This window comes from Nerophis ophidion, linkage group LG14, assembly GCF_033978795.1.
Source record: "Nerophis ophidion isolate RoL-2023_Sa linkage group LG14, RoL_Noph_v1.0, whole genome shotgun sequence".
Lineage (NCBI taxonomy): Eukaryota > Metazoa > Chordata > Actinopteri > Syngnathiformes > Syngnathidae > Nerophis > Nerophis ophidion.
Genome location: NC_084624.1, coordinates 26,761,046 through 26,776,589, shown reverse-complemented (window position 1 = coordinate 26,776,589; position 15,544 = coordinate 26,761,046). Strand labels below are relative to the sequence as shown.

Sequence of the window (15,544 nt, the reverse complement as noted above, 5' to 3'; positions counted from 1 at the left end):
TGAGCTTTGTTGATGTTACTGACTTGTGTGGAGTGCTAATCAGGCATATTTGGTAACTGCATTGTTGCAAGTTAATTGATGTTAACATACTATTTAGGTTAGCTGTAGGTAAATATTGCATCATTATGCCTCGTTTGTAGGTAAATTTGAGATAATTGACTTTCCTTTACTTACAGTATGTCCTCTGTATATTTAATTTATATTTGCATGTCTTATGACACATTATCTGTATGGAATAGTGGCTGCATTTCAGATAGGTGTTTGTGTGCCATGTTGTTCCAGACCACAGCAAACTGTACCCAGCTTGCAAATATATTAATAAGTCAATTAAAAGAAGACAATCTGCCGTTTCCTTTATCTTGGACACACACATCTACACCTTTGGCCATTCTAAGACAGTAATTTAGAAGAGTGATCTCACCTTCTAAGAAGCCTCTGATTTACTAATGTCTTCCAATATTGTAAAAATGTGTACAATAAATATTAGATTTCAACATTACTGTCAATGAAGATTAGCGTCAGCCTGCGACACATACAGTAGACATTTTGATAGTAGGCTATTAAAGCTAATATAGACACATCATTACAACATTTAAATAAGGCTTTTGATTTTTTTCAGTCCAATATGGCTCTTTCAATATTTTGGGTTGCCAACCCCTGTGTTGAACTATTAGGGACGCGGGAAGGTAGCATCACAGTTGTAAAGGTGGCTATTAGTTTTGAACTCCTGTGACAGCAGGATTCTAAAGCCAGAAGGTCAAGCACTGCTCGTAGAACAATGACATGACGCTGTCTAAATTTAGTGCAGACTTCCTGTGTTTTTTAGGATTGGCTGTTTTGGTTGTAAGACCAACACTTTCTGCAGTACACTAACGTTCATGTTAACACACTTTTCTAAATTCTCTAAATACTAAACTATTTGCCTGATTTATTGTGTTTTAGTTTGTCATGTACTTTAATACACCTCAAGGTTTGACCCCATAAGTCAGGTTGACTTAAAATGTCTCACATTGCCCAATGGGCTTTAGAAACCAACACCAAAAAAACAATTTAAAAACTTCTTCCTTAAGAACTAATTGACCTCTGGAAAAAATCTTGTATTCCGAATGAATTCAATTTATTCCCTGCTTAGCCCCCTAAAACGCCACCATTTCTACATGTGACATGCTTTTAAAAAGCATTTGTTTAGATAAGAAATTCAGTATGAAAAACAATATGATAGACAACTACAGTAATTCTGGTAAGTAATAATAATATATAGCATTTATCTCTTTTGTGCTGCTTCCCCGTCAAAGACACCATCAGCAGCTTCTCCATATTTTCATGGAAAAAAACGTACGCCATTTAGTAATTATTTTAACATTCTTGACTGGTTTTACACATATTCTGCTTCAATATGGTGCAGACTAGCAGCCTAGCAAAGATGAGTAAGGAAACCCCAACTAGTGTGTTCACTGGCAAATTTCACTTCAAAATACACCCTGTCTGAAGTTCAGATAAAAATTTTAGCAAGATTTTGACAAATCAATGTAGTGCATTGAAGTAAAACATTTAGAAAATATTCATCGATGACATTCCGGCAAATTTTGCACCCGTGTCAAATGATTGGATCTTTTTTTTTCAAGTTAATGTAAACTATGCACACAAATTTACTATGATAAATATGATTTAAAAAATGTAATTGTTTGACAGCTCCAAAATTATTATATCCATGTCATTGTCATTTGAATATAGTTTAAATATACAGGACAGGCCAAAAGTTTGGACAAACCGCATTCAATGCGTTTTCTTTATTTTCATGATTATTTACATTGTAGATTGTCACTGAAGCCATCAAAACTAGGAATGAACACATGTGGAGTTATGTATTTAACACAAAAAGGTGAAATAACTGAAAACATGTTTTATATTCTAGTCTCTTTGAAATAGCCACCCTTTGCTCCGATTATTGTTTTGCACACTCTTGGCATTCTCTCGATGAGCTTCAAGCAAGTTATAAACATTTCAGGTGACTACCTCTTGAAGCTCATCAAGAGAATACCAAGAGTGTGCAAAGCAGTATTCAGAGCAAAGGGTGGCTATTTTGAAGAAACTAGAATATAAAACATGTTTTCAGTTATTTCACCTTTTTTTGTTAAGTACATAACTCCACATGTGTTCATTCATAGTTTTGATGCCTTAGGTAACAATCTACATGTAAATAGTCACAAAAATAAAGAAAACACATTGAATGAGAAGGTGTGTTCTAACTTTTTGGCCTGTACTGTACTTTGTGTTTTTTTCCAGCTTGTAGAACTGTGATTATTCTAAAAAAAACGCATTATATTTTTAGGTGTTTTTCATGATTCTAAAGAGAAAAATTTATTCAGTTTTCCGTCGATTCGATCTTTGTCTGACCTAAACAGATTAATCATTTCCCAGTAGCTTGTTGTATTTTTTGAAGTTTTTTTCAAAATTTTACCGGTCTCGGAATATCCCTAAATAAAGCTTTAAAGTGCCTTATTTTCAGCTCTCTGCGAAGACACTGGCCATTTCCCTGTGACGTCACACAGTGCTGCCAATGTAAACAAACAATGGGAATACCACAGCAAGATATAGTGACATTAGCTCGGATTCAAACTCGGATTTCAGCGACTTAAGCGATTCAACAGATTATGCATGTTTTGAAACAGATGGTTGGAGTATGAAAATATTGTAGAAGAAACTGAAGCTATTGAGCGAATAGCTATTGATGCTATTCATAGCCATAGCATGGCCGAATAGCTGTGTTAGCATCGCCGGTAAAATGTGCGGACCAAACGATCAGGACTTTCGCATCTTTTGACACTGGAGCAACTTAAATCCGTCGATTGATAAGTGTTTTTTTTCGCATTAAATGTAGGTGGAAGGAAACGTAATATAGTTGCAAATGCATCTACAGGTTATCCATACATCTCTGTGCCATGTCTGCTTCAGCACCGCCGGTAAATAGTATGTTAGCATTGATTAGCATAGCATGTTAGCATCGATTAGCTGGCAGTCAACATCAACAAAACTCACCTTTGTGATTTCGTTGACTATCGTTGCAAATGCATTTGCATGTTATCTATACATCTCTGTGCCATGTCTGCCTTAGCATCGCTGGTCAAATGTGGAGACACTCTAGCACATTCAATGGGGGTCTGGCGGCAGACACTTTCGCATCTTCGGGCCAGTGGTGCAACTTGAATCCCTCCCTGTTAGTGTTGTTACACCCTCCGACATCACACCGACGAGGCATGATGTCTCCAAAGTTCCAAAAAATAGTAAAAAAAAAACGGAAAATAACAGAACTGAGACCTGGTGTTTGTAATGTGTTGAAAATGAAAATGGTAGGTGTGTTACTTCGGCGACGTCACATTCTGACGTCATCGCCTCCAGCGCGATTAACAGAAAGGCGTTTAATTTGCCAAAATTCACCCATTTAGAGTTCGGGTATCGGTTAAAAAAATAGATGGTCTTTTTTCTGCACCATCAAGGTATATATTGACGCTTACATAGGTCTTGTGATAATGTTCCCCTTTAAGTTTATTTCGAGCATGAACACACTTGCAGTATAACACATCACACAGTTTCATATCATTTCACATTTCAATTCTGTTTTAATATCTGGCGGGCCGCAGTAAAGGGACCAACGTTTAGTGTAGTTTGCCCACCCCTGATCTAAGCCCAAAACTGCTTCTTAAATGGTCAAAACAAAGTCAGTACCAGGCATAGATGATGTAGAACAGCAATCTGTTGGCTCCTTAAGTTTGTCTTTCCTGTCTCCGTGAGTCATTTACACAAAAATGTACGATCAATCTGCACGATGATGATGATGATCATACTGACATCGCCGATGGAAAACACAGCCCTACGTGTAGCAACCGGCAGACTCAGACACAAACAAACATACCCGTGGTTCAACCCATTATGCGGAGAGCTTTTCTTTGACAAGTATGCAAGGTTTCTGCCAACTCTTGTCACCACAATGGAGTCCAAAAATAAAAACAGCCGCGGGACCATCGTCCACACGATCAGGCCTGGATTTAAATGTTATCTCTGAAGATGTGGAATTGGAACTTTTAGATTATTGGTGTCAAACTCAACGCCCGGGGTCAGATCTGGCCCGTGACATCATTTTATCTGGCCCGCAAGCACCAGTAAATGATGTGTGTTGATAAAGTGCTTCGTATTTTCTCACTAAATGTAATAGTTTTTTTTAATTTTGACAGAAAAAATACATGTACTGCTTGAAATTGCATACATTTTAAACTTTAATAGTATCCAATATTGCAACAAATATTACAGTGGATTATCATTCTTTCCAAACATGTTTTTGTCCTAATGAAAATGCTTAACTTTACAGCAAACTACCCATCAAATAATAAAAATGACAATACATTTTACGTTGTTCTTTACAGCATATTACTGTAAATTGAAAATAACTACAATTTGTTTTTCAATAAAATTCTGTTGACTGATTTGCCAATTTTTGACTTTAAGATCTACGGTTGTTGTTTTTAACGGTGTATTACTGTAAATGGAAAGACAGTACATTTGTTTTTACGGTAGAACAAGTGGCAGCTAAGATGCCAGAATGAAATAAATAACTTGTACTGTTTTTCCATTTACAATATAATGATGTAAAAAACAATGTACAAATAACACAAAAATTCTGGCAAGTAAGCTGCCAGCTTTTTCCGTAAGCCCCCCAAAACCGTTTTTCCATCTACCGTAAAATGTTGTAAAAAAAAAAAACAAACACTGTATTTTACAGTAACATTTTGTAAATATAAAGATTTTACTGTAAAATCGACAGCCTACTTAAAACTATATCATTAGTAATTAAATCCAGAGGCAAATTCATACATTATTCGCTGTTACAAGCGGCCCTCTGATGGCGGCCATAACTGCCATGTGGCCCTCAATAAAAATGAGTTTGACATCCCTGTTTTAGATCACGAAGCTGTTTGTATGGAATATTCCATAACGTTAGTGGCCAGGTTAAGGGAGTGGCTCTTCTTAGTAGAGGTATGTCTACACTAAAATATTTTATATACGTCCCTTCCTGGAAATTTTACCTATATATATAACTTTTTGGGGGCCATCTTGTGCACCCATGCAGCCTAGTCAAACTCTTACCTGCAGGGGTATTTGGTGGGGGTGTGCAGACACACCCTAATCCCCCAAACATCCTGGCCTTAATAAACCTGTCAGAGCTTGTTCTCGGCAGACCTGATCTCGAATTGTCTTTGTTCTGCCTGTCCTCGACCCTCCGCCATCCTAACTCTCGCCACAAGTGCCATGGGTGGCCTCAGGATTTTCTAGCTGCTTGGCACACAGCTTCTTCTGCCTTTGTGAGATAATGTTGTGCCTCATACCAAAACAAAAGCAGACAAAGCAAATTAAAGGGCAATTATCTTCTAGTGCGTGCTGGGGCAAGTTGTTCATGTCGACTCCAATGATGGATGGGAGTAGGGGGTCTCGGATAAGGCTGGGGTTTAAATCAGTGTTAGGCCACCAGTTGAAACATGCAAATGTATGGCTTAGTTTTTGATATCACTAATTGGCAGATTAGTCATTTCTGTTGGAAATGTATTTTTAAGTTATCTGTGATAAACTTAGGAGGTTTTGGAATGTTGTGTACATAGTTTTGATATTTTTTGATTGGCAGTACACTCCTTGTTGATTCAGTTTCCGGTAGTTTGAAACATCACAGCCAGACATTTGCTTTGGGACATTGAGCTATGCACAACTCTTTCACGGACCACAGGAGTTTAGAATATTCCAAAAGTGATTCTCCTATTGCTTTAAAACATTGTAAATTAACCGATGCGTCTTTCTAACTCAACTTACAAGCTTAATTGGTTCAGTGACAAAGCTCTTAATTTAAAATACATATATCTCAAATCAACGCCACCTATTGAAATGCATTGAATATAATTTATTTCAGCCCCCCCAAGACAGAATCATTTTAACATGTAAGATGCCTTTTTAAAAGAAAAACTAACTTTTAAATAAGACACATTCTCCAAACACAATATAATAGAATGTACAAACGTTTGTACTACAAATAGCCTTTACAAAGTAATATAATAATCATGTACAGTGTACACCTTGAAGTGTGGACTTCTGCGGTATTTCCTGTGAGCTGCTGCTCCATCACACACACACCATCAGCAGCTTCTCATTATTTTCATGGATAAATGTCTGCCATTTAGTTATTTTAACATTTTGGTTGACGTTGGACTTCTTCTGCTTCAGTATGGTGCAGACGAAAGCCAATATCAATATATATCATGCACTTGTTCACAGCACTGTCCTTTACACTCACTTCCATCCTTACCATGAATTGATTAACGTGGACCCCGACTTAAACAAGTTGAAAAACTTATTCGGGTGTTACCATTTAGTGGTCAATTGTACGGAATATGTACTGAACTGTGCAATCTACTAATAAAAGCTTCAATCAATCCATCCAAACCACGGTTGGAAAAACAAAGTTCCGTTGATCACTAGCGAGAAGCTAATGCTGACATGTAAGACTGAATGTTTTAGTCGGATCTTCTGACGTTTGCTACGCCAACTAATGGCGGCGATGCTTGTAACCAAACATTTCTGCTTGCAATTAAACAACAATTGACCAAGAGTCAGCTCTTGTCCAAAAACACTCTTAAGTTGAGGTACCACTTAAGGAATGCAGGATTGCACAAACACTACTGTCATGATCCGTAGTCTGGATCATGTTTAGTTTAGTTATTTTCTGTTAGTTTGGACCTCCCTTTGTTGTTTGTGTACCTTTGTGAGTCAGTTTGGTCACCATGGTAACATATTAATTTCACCTGCTGCGGGTTCCAGACACACACCTGTTTTTGTTAATTACTTCCTTATTTAAGCCTGCCTTGTCCCGTCAGTCGGTCTTGGTCCCTTGTTTGCGGTAAGCAATAATCACGTACGCTATTCTTGTTTCCTGAACCTGCGCTAGTGTTAGCTTTAGCTTCCGTGCGTTCGGCACGCGTTTCTTTTGTGTATTTTGTCTGTTTTTGTACCAGTGGTTTTGTTATTAAATTATCTTACCTTCACGTTGTTGTCCGGAGTGTCCATGTTTGCACTGGAGGAACGATCCCGCAGTAAAATGCGACCCACACGTGACAACTACTTTGTGCATCATTGGTACATGAAAAAAAAAAAAATTTAATTATGTGGACACATCAAGGCAGATGCTTTTTTTTTTGCCCCACCCCGACATTTCTCAGTAAACAATACGCGCGAAAGTTTACAATTTGGATGGTCTACTTGTCACCTTTCTACTCAAGCTAAGTCATGATTAACTCCTACGTGAAGCATTTTTTCTCCTTTCTGATTGGAACATCAAATAAACTAAGACTTTCACAACATTAGGTCACATAGAGGTTAAGTGTTGCTTAGATTTTCATCTAATCTTTGGTTAGCAAAGCACTTTGACACATTCGAAACAGTACAAAGCCCCCGTTTCTCATCCCTGCCCTGGAGATATGCAGACCCCAAGTACTGGCCAACCTGTTCATTAATTTCCCATTAGTCAACAGTTTTTTCTTGAGAGTCTCAAGGGAAATAAGCTAACCCCACCATTAGTTTCAACAATCCCTAAGGACCTCTTGGCCAGGCTTCCACACTCACACACACACACACTTACCAAACACCCAGCTCTGTTTTCCCCGAGTGACGACCTCTTCAGACACATGGCCTCTTTCATTCCGCTGGGAGGCTCGGTTTAAGCCTCGGCTGAAACGTTCCCGCTTTATGGCTCTCCCGCCTCCTCTTCAAAGTGCTGGGCTGCAGCCTGCAGTCATTTCAGAATCAACTGTCAGAAACATTCGTGACTCTCAATAGTTCAATCACAGCAAAAAATTTAGGAGCCTTTGTGAAGGATGATGATATCTTTTGGCCTTCATTCGGGAAAACTGTTTGTGCACTTTTTTTTTCGACAAAATCCCTACAAAGGTGTCAAAAAATCTTCCTGGTGCCAAATAATTCATGATTTATTGTTAGTCGTAACTTTTTACTACGATACCAACAGCCGCTCTATTTCTTGGCACAATTGGAATTACAATATTTGAAGGGTTCAGCAAGATTTTTCAGTTGGATTGTCTCACACCAATGTTCTGCATTCCTGCATTGACAATGTTGATATTTTGAATAATCACATCTTGAAACAACTGAGCACATTACTTGGCCGCAACAATTAGAGGTGTTGTTGGTTCAGTATCAAGGTTTTTGCAGTCTGAAGAACAACAATATCAACCAGAATGTTAGGGGTGTAACGAGTAATCGTTATATTGATATATACAGTATATATTCCTCAAATTCCGTAAATAATCATAAGTAATCGTAAATCTGTGCTCGGCAAGTTTGCCTTCCAGAAGACAGGTATCGATCCAAGATCGTTTTAAAAGGAAATCGATAGATTTTATTTATTTCAGAAAAAGGAAAATGTTGGATTTAAGAACTGCAGAAATTAAGTTTGGCACTCTTACCAAAAAATACGTTCATCGCTGTTCAAGTCTGTCTGCCGTCTGTGGTGTCATCAAAACAAAAATGTCAGATAGCTTAAGCGGTCGAGGAAGTTCATAACAAACGCCACAAGACAATACAGTAAATCACAACAAAAACTTTCAGCTACAGCACGAGTGCAAAATCTCCAACACAGACAAACGACATGGCGCAAAATTATAATGCCACAATGGACGCGGCCGACACAATGGGAGTGACAGCAGATCATGGTACTGACACCCGAAACCATACATGAGGTGACAAGTGGCAGTCAAGGAAAAGTCATTTCATGAGAAAGAAGAAAATACAAGCTATGGATCTGGAGCTATGTACACAACATTCCAAAAAATTAGGAAGCTAGGGACCAACACCATCAACAGGGATGAGGCGGCATTCATACTTCCACACACTTCAGCATTATCCTTCAGCGGCGATGCCAGGACAGAGAACAGATGGTAAGGTTGGGGAACTTTAATTAGCAGGTAAATCTACTGTTAAAATGTTGGTTAGTGTACTTTTACTGAAAATTGCTTAAATGTTCAAAATGTGAGCAGAAAAGGTTTCCTCTAGTTAATTTAGCCTAAAGTGTTGGTTGCACTTTAATCAAATAAGATGGTCTATAATAATATAATTCAAATAATAATGTCTTAAACTGGATTGGAAGCTACTTAACCAACAGGAAGCAATATGTGAAGCGAGGTGAAAATATATCAACAGAGTTAGAGATATTTTACGGTGAACCCCAGGGATCAATACTGGGACCAAAATTGTTGAATCTTTCTATAAACAACATTTGTAAAGTTACAAAGGATTTAAAGTTAGTATTATTAACCTGTGTGAGCGGTGGTGGGAGCAATGTGGGTTGAGTGTCTTGCCCAAGGACACAACAGCAGTTACTAGCTAGCTTCATGCCAGGAACCCTCAAGTTTCTGGATGTTTCCATCTGAGCCATGCTTTCCATGTTGCTTTGTCTTACACAGCACTGTTTTGTCAAAATACACTCGTATGCAATGGCAAACTGTCCATCTTTGTCTGATCGCAGATTTTTTTAGTTTGATTTTGATGGATGGTTTTGTTATATAAATCCTTTCTTGGGCTGGTTCCCACCTTTTTATATTATTTTATGTGTAGAGACTCCAGGCGCTACAGTTTGTGGTCACAGGACTCTTTGGCGTGTTAATTCCTAGAGCCAACACGAGTCTTAGTAAAAAATAAACAACACAAAAAAAGCCTTCAGATGTGCTGCTTCATGGTCATGGAATTAATTATAAAATTACCTGAGGCTACCTGAGCTGATCAGTTTGGGGAAATTTTTGTCCATTTTAAAGGATAGAGGAACCAGTCCTATTGGGCACTGTACTTGTTTTTATTGAAACATTTAATTTTTTTTACATATTGCATGTTGTTATTTTAATCTAAGTAATGTTTACTTTTAACTATAATGTGTTATATATATCCATCCATCCATCCATTTCCTACCGCTTGTCCATTTCGGGGTCGCTGGACCCTATCTCAGCTGCATTCGGGTGGAAGGTGGTTTTACACCCTGGACAAATCGCTATCTCATCGAAGGGCAAACACAGACGGACAGACAACATTCACACACTAGGGCCAATTTAGTGTTGCCAATCAACCTATCCTCAAGTGCTGTTTTTGGCGGTGGGAGGAAGCCAGAGTACCCAGAGGGAACCCACGCAGTCACGGGGAGAACATGCAAACTCCACACAGAAAGATCCCGAGCCTGGGATTAAACACAGGACAACTCAGGACCTTCGTATTGTGTGGCACATCCACAAACCCCTGTTCCACCGTGCTGTCTGGTTTTATATATATACAGTATATCGATATACACGATATATCGCGGGTTTGTCTATGTGCGATATAGAAAATTACTATATCGTGATATTCAAGTATACGTTCACACGCAGTTGCTTTTAGCTGCTGGCATTACATTACAGGCTCTTCTCGCTCTTTCCTGTCCCTCCTTCTCATAGACAAAGAGCGCACCTTCTTACACACGTCACATACTGTCACGTCATAAGTCACATACGTTTACGCCCTCGCGGAGCAGAGAGGTAGCAGCATGGGTAATGTTATACAAGAGTCTGGTAACAAATGAAAAAATAATTAATTCCCAAGAAAAACAGCACGGGGTCCATCGTCTGGCGGTGGTTTGGCTTCAAGTGGGAATATGTCGAACAGACAACCGTAATTTGTCAAGTGTGGGCCAAAAGTGTTGCTACAAAAAGTAGCATTACTGCTAATATGTAGCACCATTTGAAAAGTCACCTGCTAGAGAATGAAGAGTGCTTATTCCGCATGTCAACATCTCCGTTCGGTGCCACACGCCCACACCATCAAAATGCCGAGGCAAACATTTCCAGATCAACACGTATGAGAAAAATAGTCAACAACAGAATTTAATAACTTCCGTAGTAACCTACCACATAGCGAAGGACGAACACTATTTGATTTCCTATTATACAGCTCATTTTTATTTGACACTTAAAATGTCTCTGACAATCTTGCACTTTCCCTTTTTGGAAATGAAATGAACGTTTGTGCAATTGCTTAATAACTGTTTAATAAATACAGTTTTGGTCAGTTGACTTAGTTGAGATTTCCTTCTCTGCATGAAAGTTTAAAATGAGCCTATATTAATGCAGTATAAGAATGTTTTAATGTAGACACATAGAATCATCATACTGCTGTGATTATATGCATCAAGTGTTAATTCAACGCTAAGGCAAAATATCGGGATTTATATTGTGTATTGCGATATGGCCTGAAAATATTAGGACATTAAAAAAAGGCCATATCGCCCAGCCCTAGTATATATCTATATATATATAGATATATCTATATATAGATATATCTATGTATATATATATATATATATATATATATATATAGATATATATATATATATAGATATATCTATATAGATATATATATATATATATATATATCTATCTATATAGATATATCCATATATATATATATATCTATATATATATATATATATATACATAGATATATATATATGTGTGTGTATATATATATATATATATATATAGATATACATATATATATATATACAAACCCCGTTTCAATATGAGTTGGGAAATTGTGTTAGATGTAAATATAAACGAAATACAATGATTTGCAAATCCTTTTCAACCTATATTCAATTGAATGAACTACAAAGACAAAATACTGGCTATTGAAACTCATAAACTTTATTTTTTTTTGCAAATAATAATTAACTTAGAATTTCATGGCTGCAACACGTCCCAAAGTAGTTGGGAAAGGGCATGTTCACCACTGTATTACATCACCTTTTCTTTTAACAACACTCAATACACGTTTGGGAACTGAGGAAACTAATTGTTGAAGCTTTGAAAGCCGAATTCTTTCCCAATACTTGTTTTATGTAGAGCTTCAGTCGTTCAACAGTCCAGGGTCTCCGCTGTCGTATTTTACGCTTCGTAATGCGCCACACATTTTCAATGGGAGACAGGACTGGACTGCAGGCGGGCCAGGAAAGTACCCGCACTCTTTTTTTACGAATCCAAGCTGTTGTAACACTTGCTGAATGTGGCTTGGCATTGTCTTGCTGAAATAAGCAGGGGCGTCCATGAAAAAGACGGTGCTTAGATGGCAGCATTTGTTGTTCCAAAATCTGTATGTACCTTTCACCATTAATTGTGCCTTCACAGATGTGTAAGTTACCCATGTCTTGGGCACTAATTCACCCCCATACCATCACAGATCCTGGTTTTTGAACTTTGCGTCGATAACAGTCTGGATGGTTCGCTTCCCCTTTGGTCCGGATGAAACGATGTCGAATATTTCCAAAAACAATTTGTTCATTCATAGTTTTGATGCCTTCAGTGACAATCTACAATGTAAATAGTCATAAAAATAAAGAAAACACATTGAATGAAAAGGTATGTTCAAACACACATATAATGTGCTCCTTTTTTTGTTGTTGTTCTATGTACAAACCCTGTTTCCATATGAGTTGGGAAATTGTGTTACATGTAAATATAAACGGAATACAATGATTTGCAAATCATTTTCTACTCATATTCATTTGAATATGCTACAAAGACAATATATTTGATGTTCGAACTGATAAACATTTTTTTTTGCAAATAATCATTAACTTTAGAATTTGATGCAAGCAATACGTGACATAGAAGTTGGGAAAGGTGGCAATAAATAATGATAAAGTTGAGGAATAATCATCAAACACTTATTTGGAACATCCCACAGGTGTGCAGGCTAATTGGGAACAGGTGGGTGCCATGATTGGGTATAAAAACAGCTTCCCAAAAATGCTCAGTCTTTCACAAGAAAGGATGGGGCGAGGTACACCCCTTTGTCCACAACTGCGTGAGCAAATAATCAAACAGTTTAAGAACAACGTTTCTCAAAGTGCAAAATTTAGGGATTTCAAAATCAACGGTCCATAATATCATCAAAAGGTTAAGAGAATCTGGAAAAATGACTCCACGTAAACGGCATGGCCGGAAACCAACATTGAATGACAATGACCTTCGATCCCCTCAGCTGGCACTGTATCAAAAAACGACATCAATCTCTAAAGGATATCACCACATGGGCTCGGGACTACTTCAGAAACCCACTGTCACTAAATACAGTTTGTGGCTACATCTGTAAGTGCAAGTTAAAGCTCTACTATGCAAAGCGAAAGCCATTTATCAACAACATCCAGAAACAGCCCTTTATCAACAACATCCAGAAACGCTGCCGGCTTCTCTGGGCCCGAGATCATCTAAGATGGACTGATGCAAAGTGGAAAAGTGTTCTGTGGTTTGACGAATCCACATTTCCAATTGTTTTTTGAAATATTGGCCATCGTGTCATCCGGACCAAAGGGGAAGCGGATCATCCAGATGTTTATCGATGCAAAGTTCAAAAGCCAGGATCTGTGATGGTATGGGGGTGCATTAGTGCCCAAGGCATGGGTAACCTACACATCTGTGAAGGTACTATTAATGCTGAAAGGTACATACAGGTTGGTTTTGGAACAACATATGCTGCCATCCAAGCGCCGTCTTTTTCATGGACGCCCCTGCTTATTTCAGCAAGACAATCCCAAGCCACATTCAGCACGTGTTACAACAGTGTGGCTTCCTAAAAAAAGAGTGCAGGTACTTTCCTGGCCCGCCTGCAGTCCAGACCTGTCTCCCATCAAAAATGTGTCCCGCATTATGAAGCGTAAAATACGACAGCGGAGACCCCGGAATGTTGAACGACTGAAGCTCTACATAAAACAAAAATGGGAAAGAATTCCGCTTTCAAAGCTTCAAAAATTAGTTTCGTCAGTTCCCAAACGTTTATTGAGTGTAGTTAAAAGAAAAGATGATGTAACACAGTGGTGAACATGCCCTTTCCCAACTACTTTGGCACATGTTGCAGCCATGAAATTCTAAGTGAATTATTATTTGCAAAAAAATATATAAAGTTTATGAGTTTTGTAGTGCATTCAATTGAATATGGGTTAAAAAGGATTTGCAAATCATTGTATTCTGTTTATATTTACATCCAACACAAATTGCATGAATGAAATATCTAGAGTTAGTATCTTTGTTGGAACATGGAGTTTGTATGTGTGCTTGGGTTTTCTCTGGGTATTCTATTTTCTAACCATATGGTTTTTATCAACTGGAACTCCTCTATTCTATATTGTTGCTAACTTGTGCCGCTAATTCAGTGTGTGTTTTTCCAGCAGCGATAGGGGTTATAATCTCTCCAAACAAACATGTTGATACATTGCTTATTCGTTTTTCTAAACGGTTGACCGTTACTGTGCAAACACCACACCCACTACGACACAATCTGGAATTGAGGTCATGCTTCCAAAGATATCGGCAGGAAAATTGGGACACAATGACAAGGGAGCAGGACTTTGACCGTCAAATATTTACTCGAGCCAAGTCACCTGTCGCAAATGGAAATGGTGTGAAGCAAAAAGTCGGTGACTAACGAGTATATTTCCTCTTCTTCCACAGGAGGGACCCAGATTCAACATGGAGGAAGGATACGAACTGGACCTGACTTATATTACAGAGCGCATCATTGCCGTGTCCTTCCCCCGGGGATGCCTGGAAGAGATCTACGCTCACAACCTGAAGGATGTTACTCGAATGCTCAAGTCAAAGCATGCAGACAATTACCTGGTGAGTGATGTTGACGTTTTGTTGCTGTAGCCTGGCGTCAAAGAGCAGACACTATTGATGTCATTGTTGCATGGATGTTGGCGGTATTGATTTTTGGCATGGCTGACCTTACCTGTAACTTTAGCTAGTTATCCAGAATCAATGCCAAATTGACTTCTTGTTTTCCTCAGATTATAAACCTGTCAGAGAAAAGACACGACCTGTCAAAAATGAATCCGAAGGTATGTTTTTGTTTCTTCACAAAGGTTATAGTATTCCACAGAGTTACACCCTTTGCAATGTAGCAATTCACTATTGTGTAACCTGCATGGTTCAGTCCTTGCTTTTTCTGTTCCACATTACACTCACCCTCCTAAATCTCTCTCTCATCCGGGTCACGGCACCACTTTAACCTGCGTGGACGGTGACCCAGATCGGGGTACTGTGGTGCAGTGACCCGGATGTGACTGAGGTGTAGGAGGGTGAGTGTAACAGTGGAAAGCCGGTGTGGCTGGGCCATGTGTACGTTGGTAAACCTCACTTCCTGAAAACCTCAATAGTGCTGGCTATCGGGTTGATAGCTCGCAGGTTACAGCAGTACATCTCTTCCAAGGACAATATCACAAAGAGTGTATTTGGATACATTTTAGAGTAATCTTTGTACAGCTTCCATCCATACATTTTTTTCTACCGCTTATTCCCTTTGGGGTCGCGGGGGCGTTGGTGCTTATCTCAGCTACAACCGGGCGGAAGGCGGGGTACACCCTTAACAAGTCTCCACCACATCGCAGGGCCAACACGGATAGACAGAAAACATTCATACT

General features: G+C 38.6%; 1 protein-coding gene and 1 long non-coding RNA gene across 2 annotated transcripts in view; one reads left to right on the top strand and one right to left on the bottom strand.

Moving 5' to 3' along the window:
- Positions 1–15,544, top strand: part of LOC133568383 (tensin-3-like) — an 85,879-nt gene that overhangs the window by 13,328 nt on the left and 57,007 nt on the right. Inside the window, exons 2-3 of the mRNA XM_061920279.1 lie at positions 14,574–14,741; positions 14,912–14,962. Of these exons, the coding sequence (XP_061776263.1) occupies positions 14,574–14,741; positions 14,912–14,962 (219 nt within the window). The remainder of the gene's footprint in view (positions 1–14,573; positions 14,742–14,911; positions 14,963–15,544) is intronic.
- LOC133568384 (uncharacterized) overlaps positions 7,076–15,544 on the bottom strand; it is a 35,667-nt gene continuing 27,198 nt past the window's right edge. Inside the window, exons 4-7 of the long non-coding RNA XR_009809584.1 lie at positions 14,854–14,920; positions 14,739–14,772; positions 7,676–7,822; positions 7,076–7,155 (exon numbers count right to left, since the gene is read on the bottom strand). This is a non-coding gene — a long non-coding RNA (uncharacterized LOC133568384). The remainder of the gene's footprint in view (positions 7,156–7,675; positions 7,823–14,738; positions 14,773–14,853; positions 14,921–15,544) is intronic.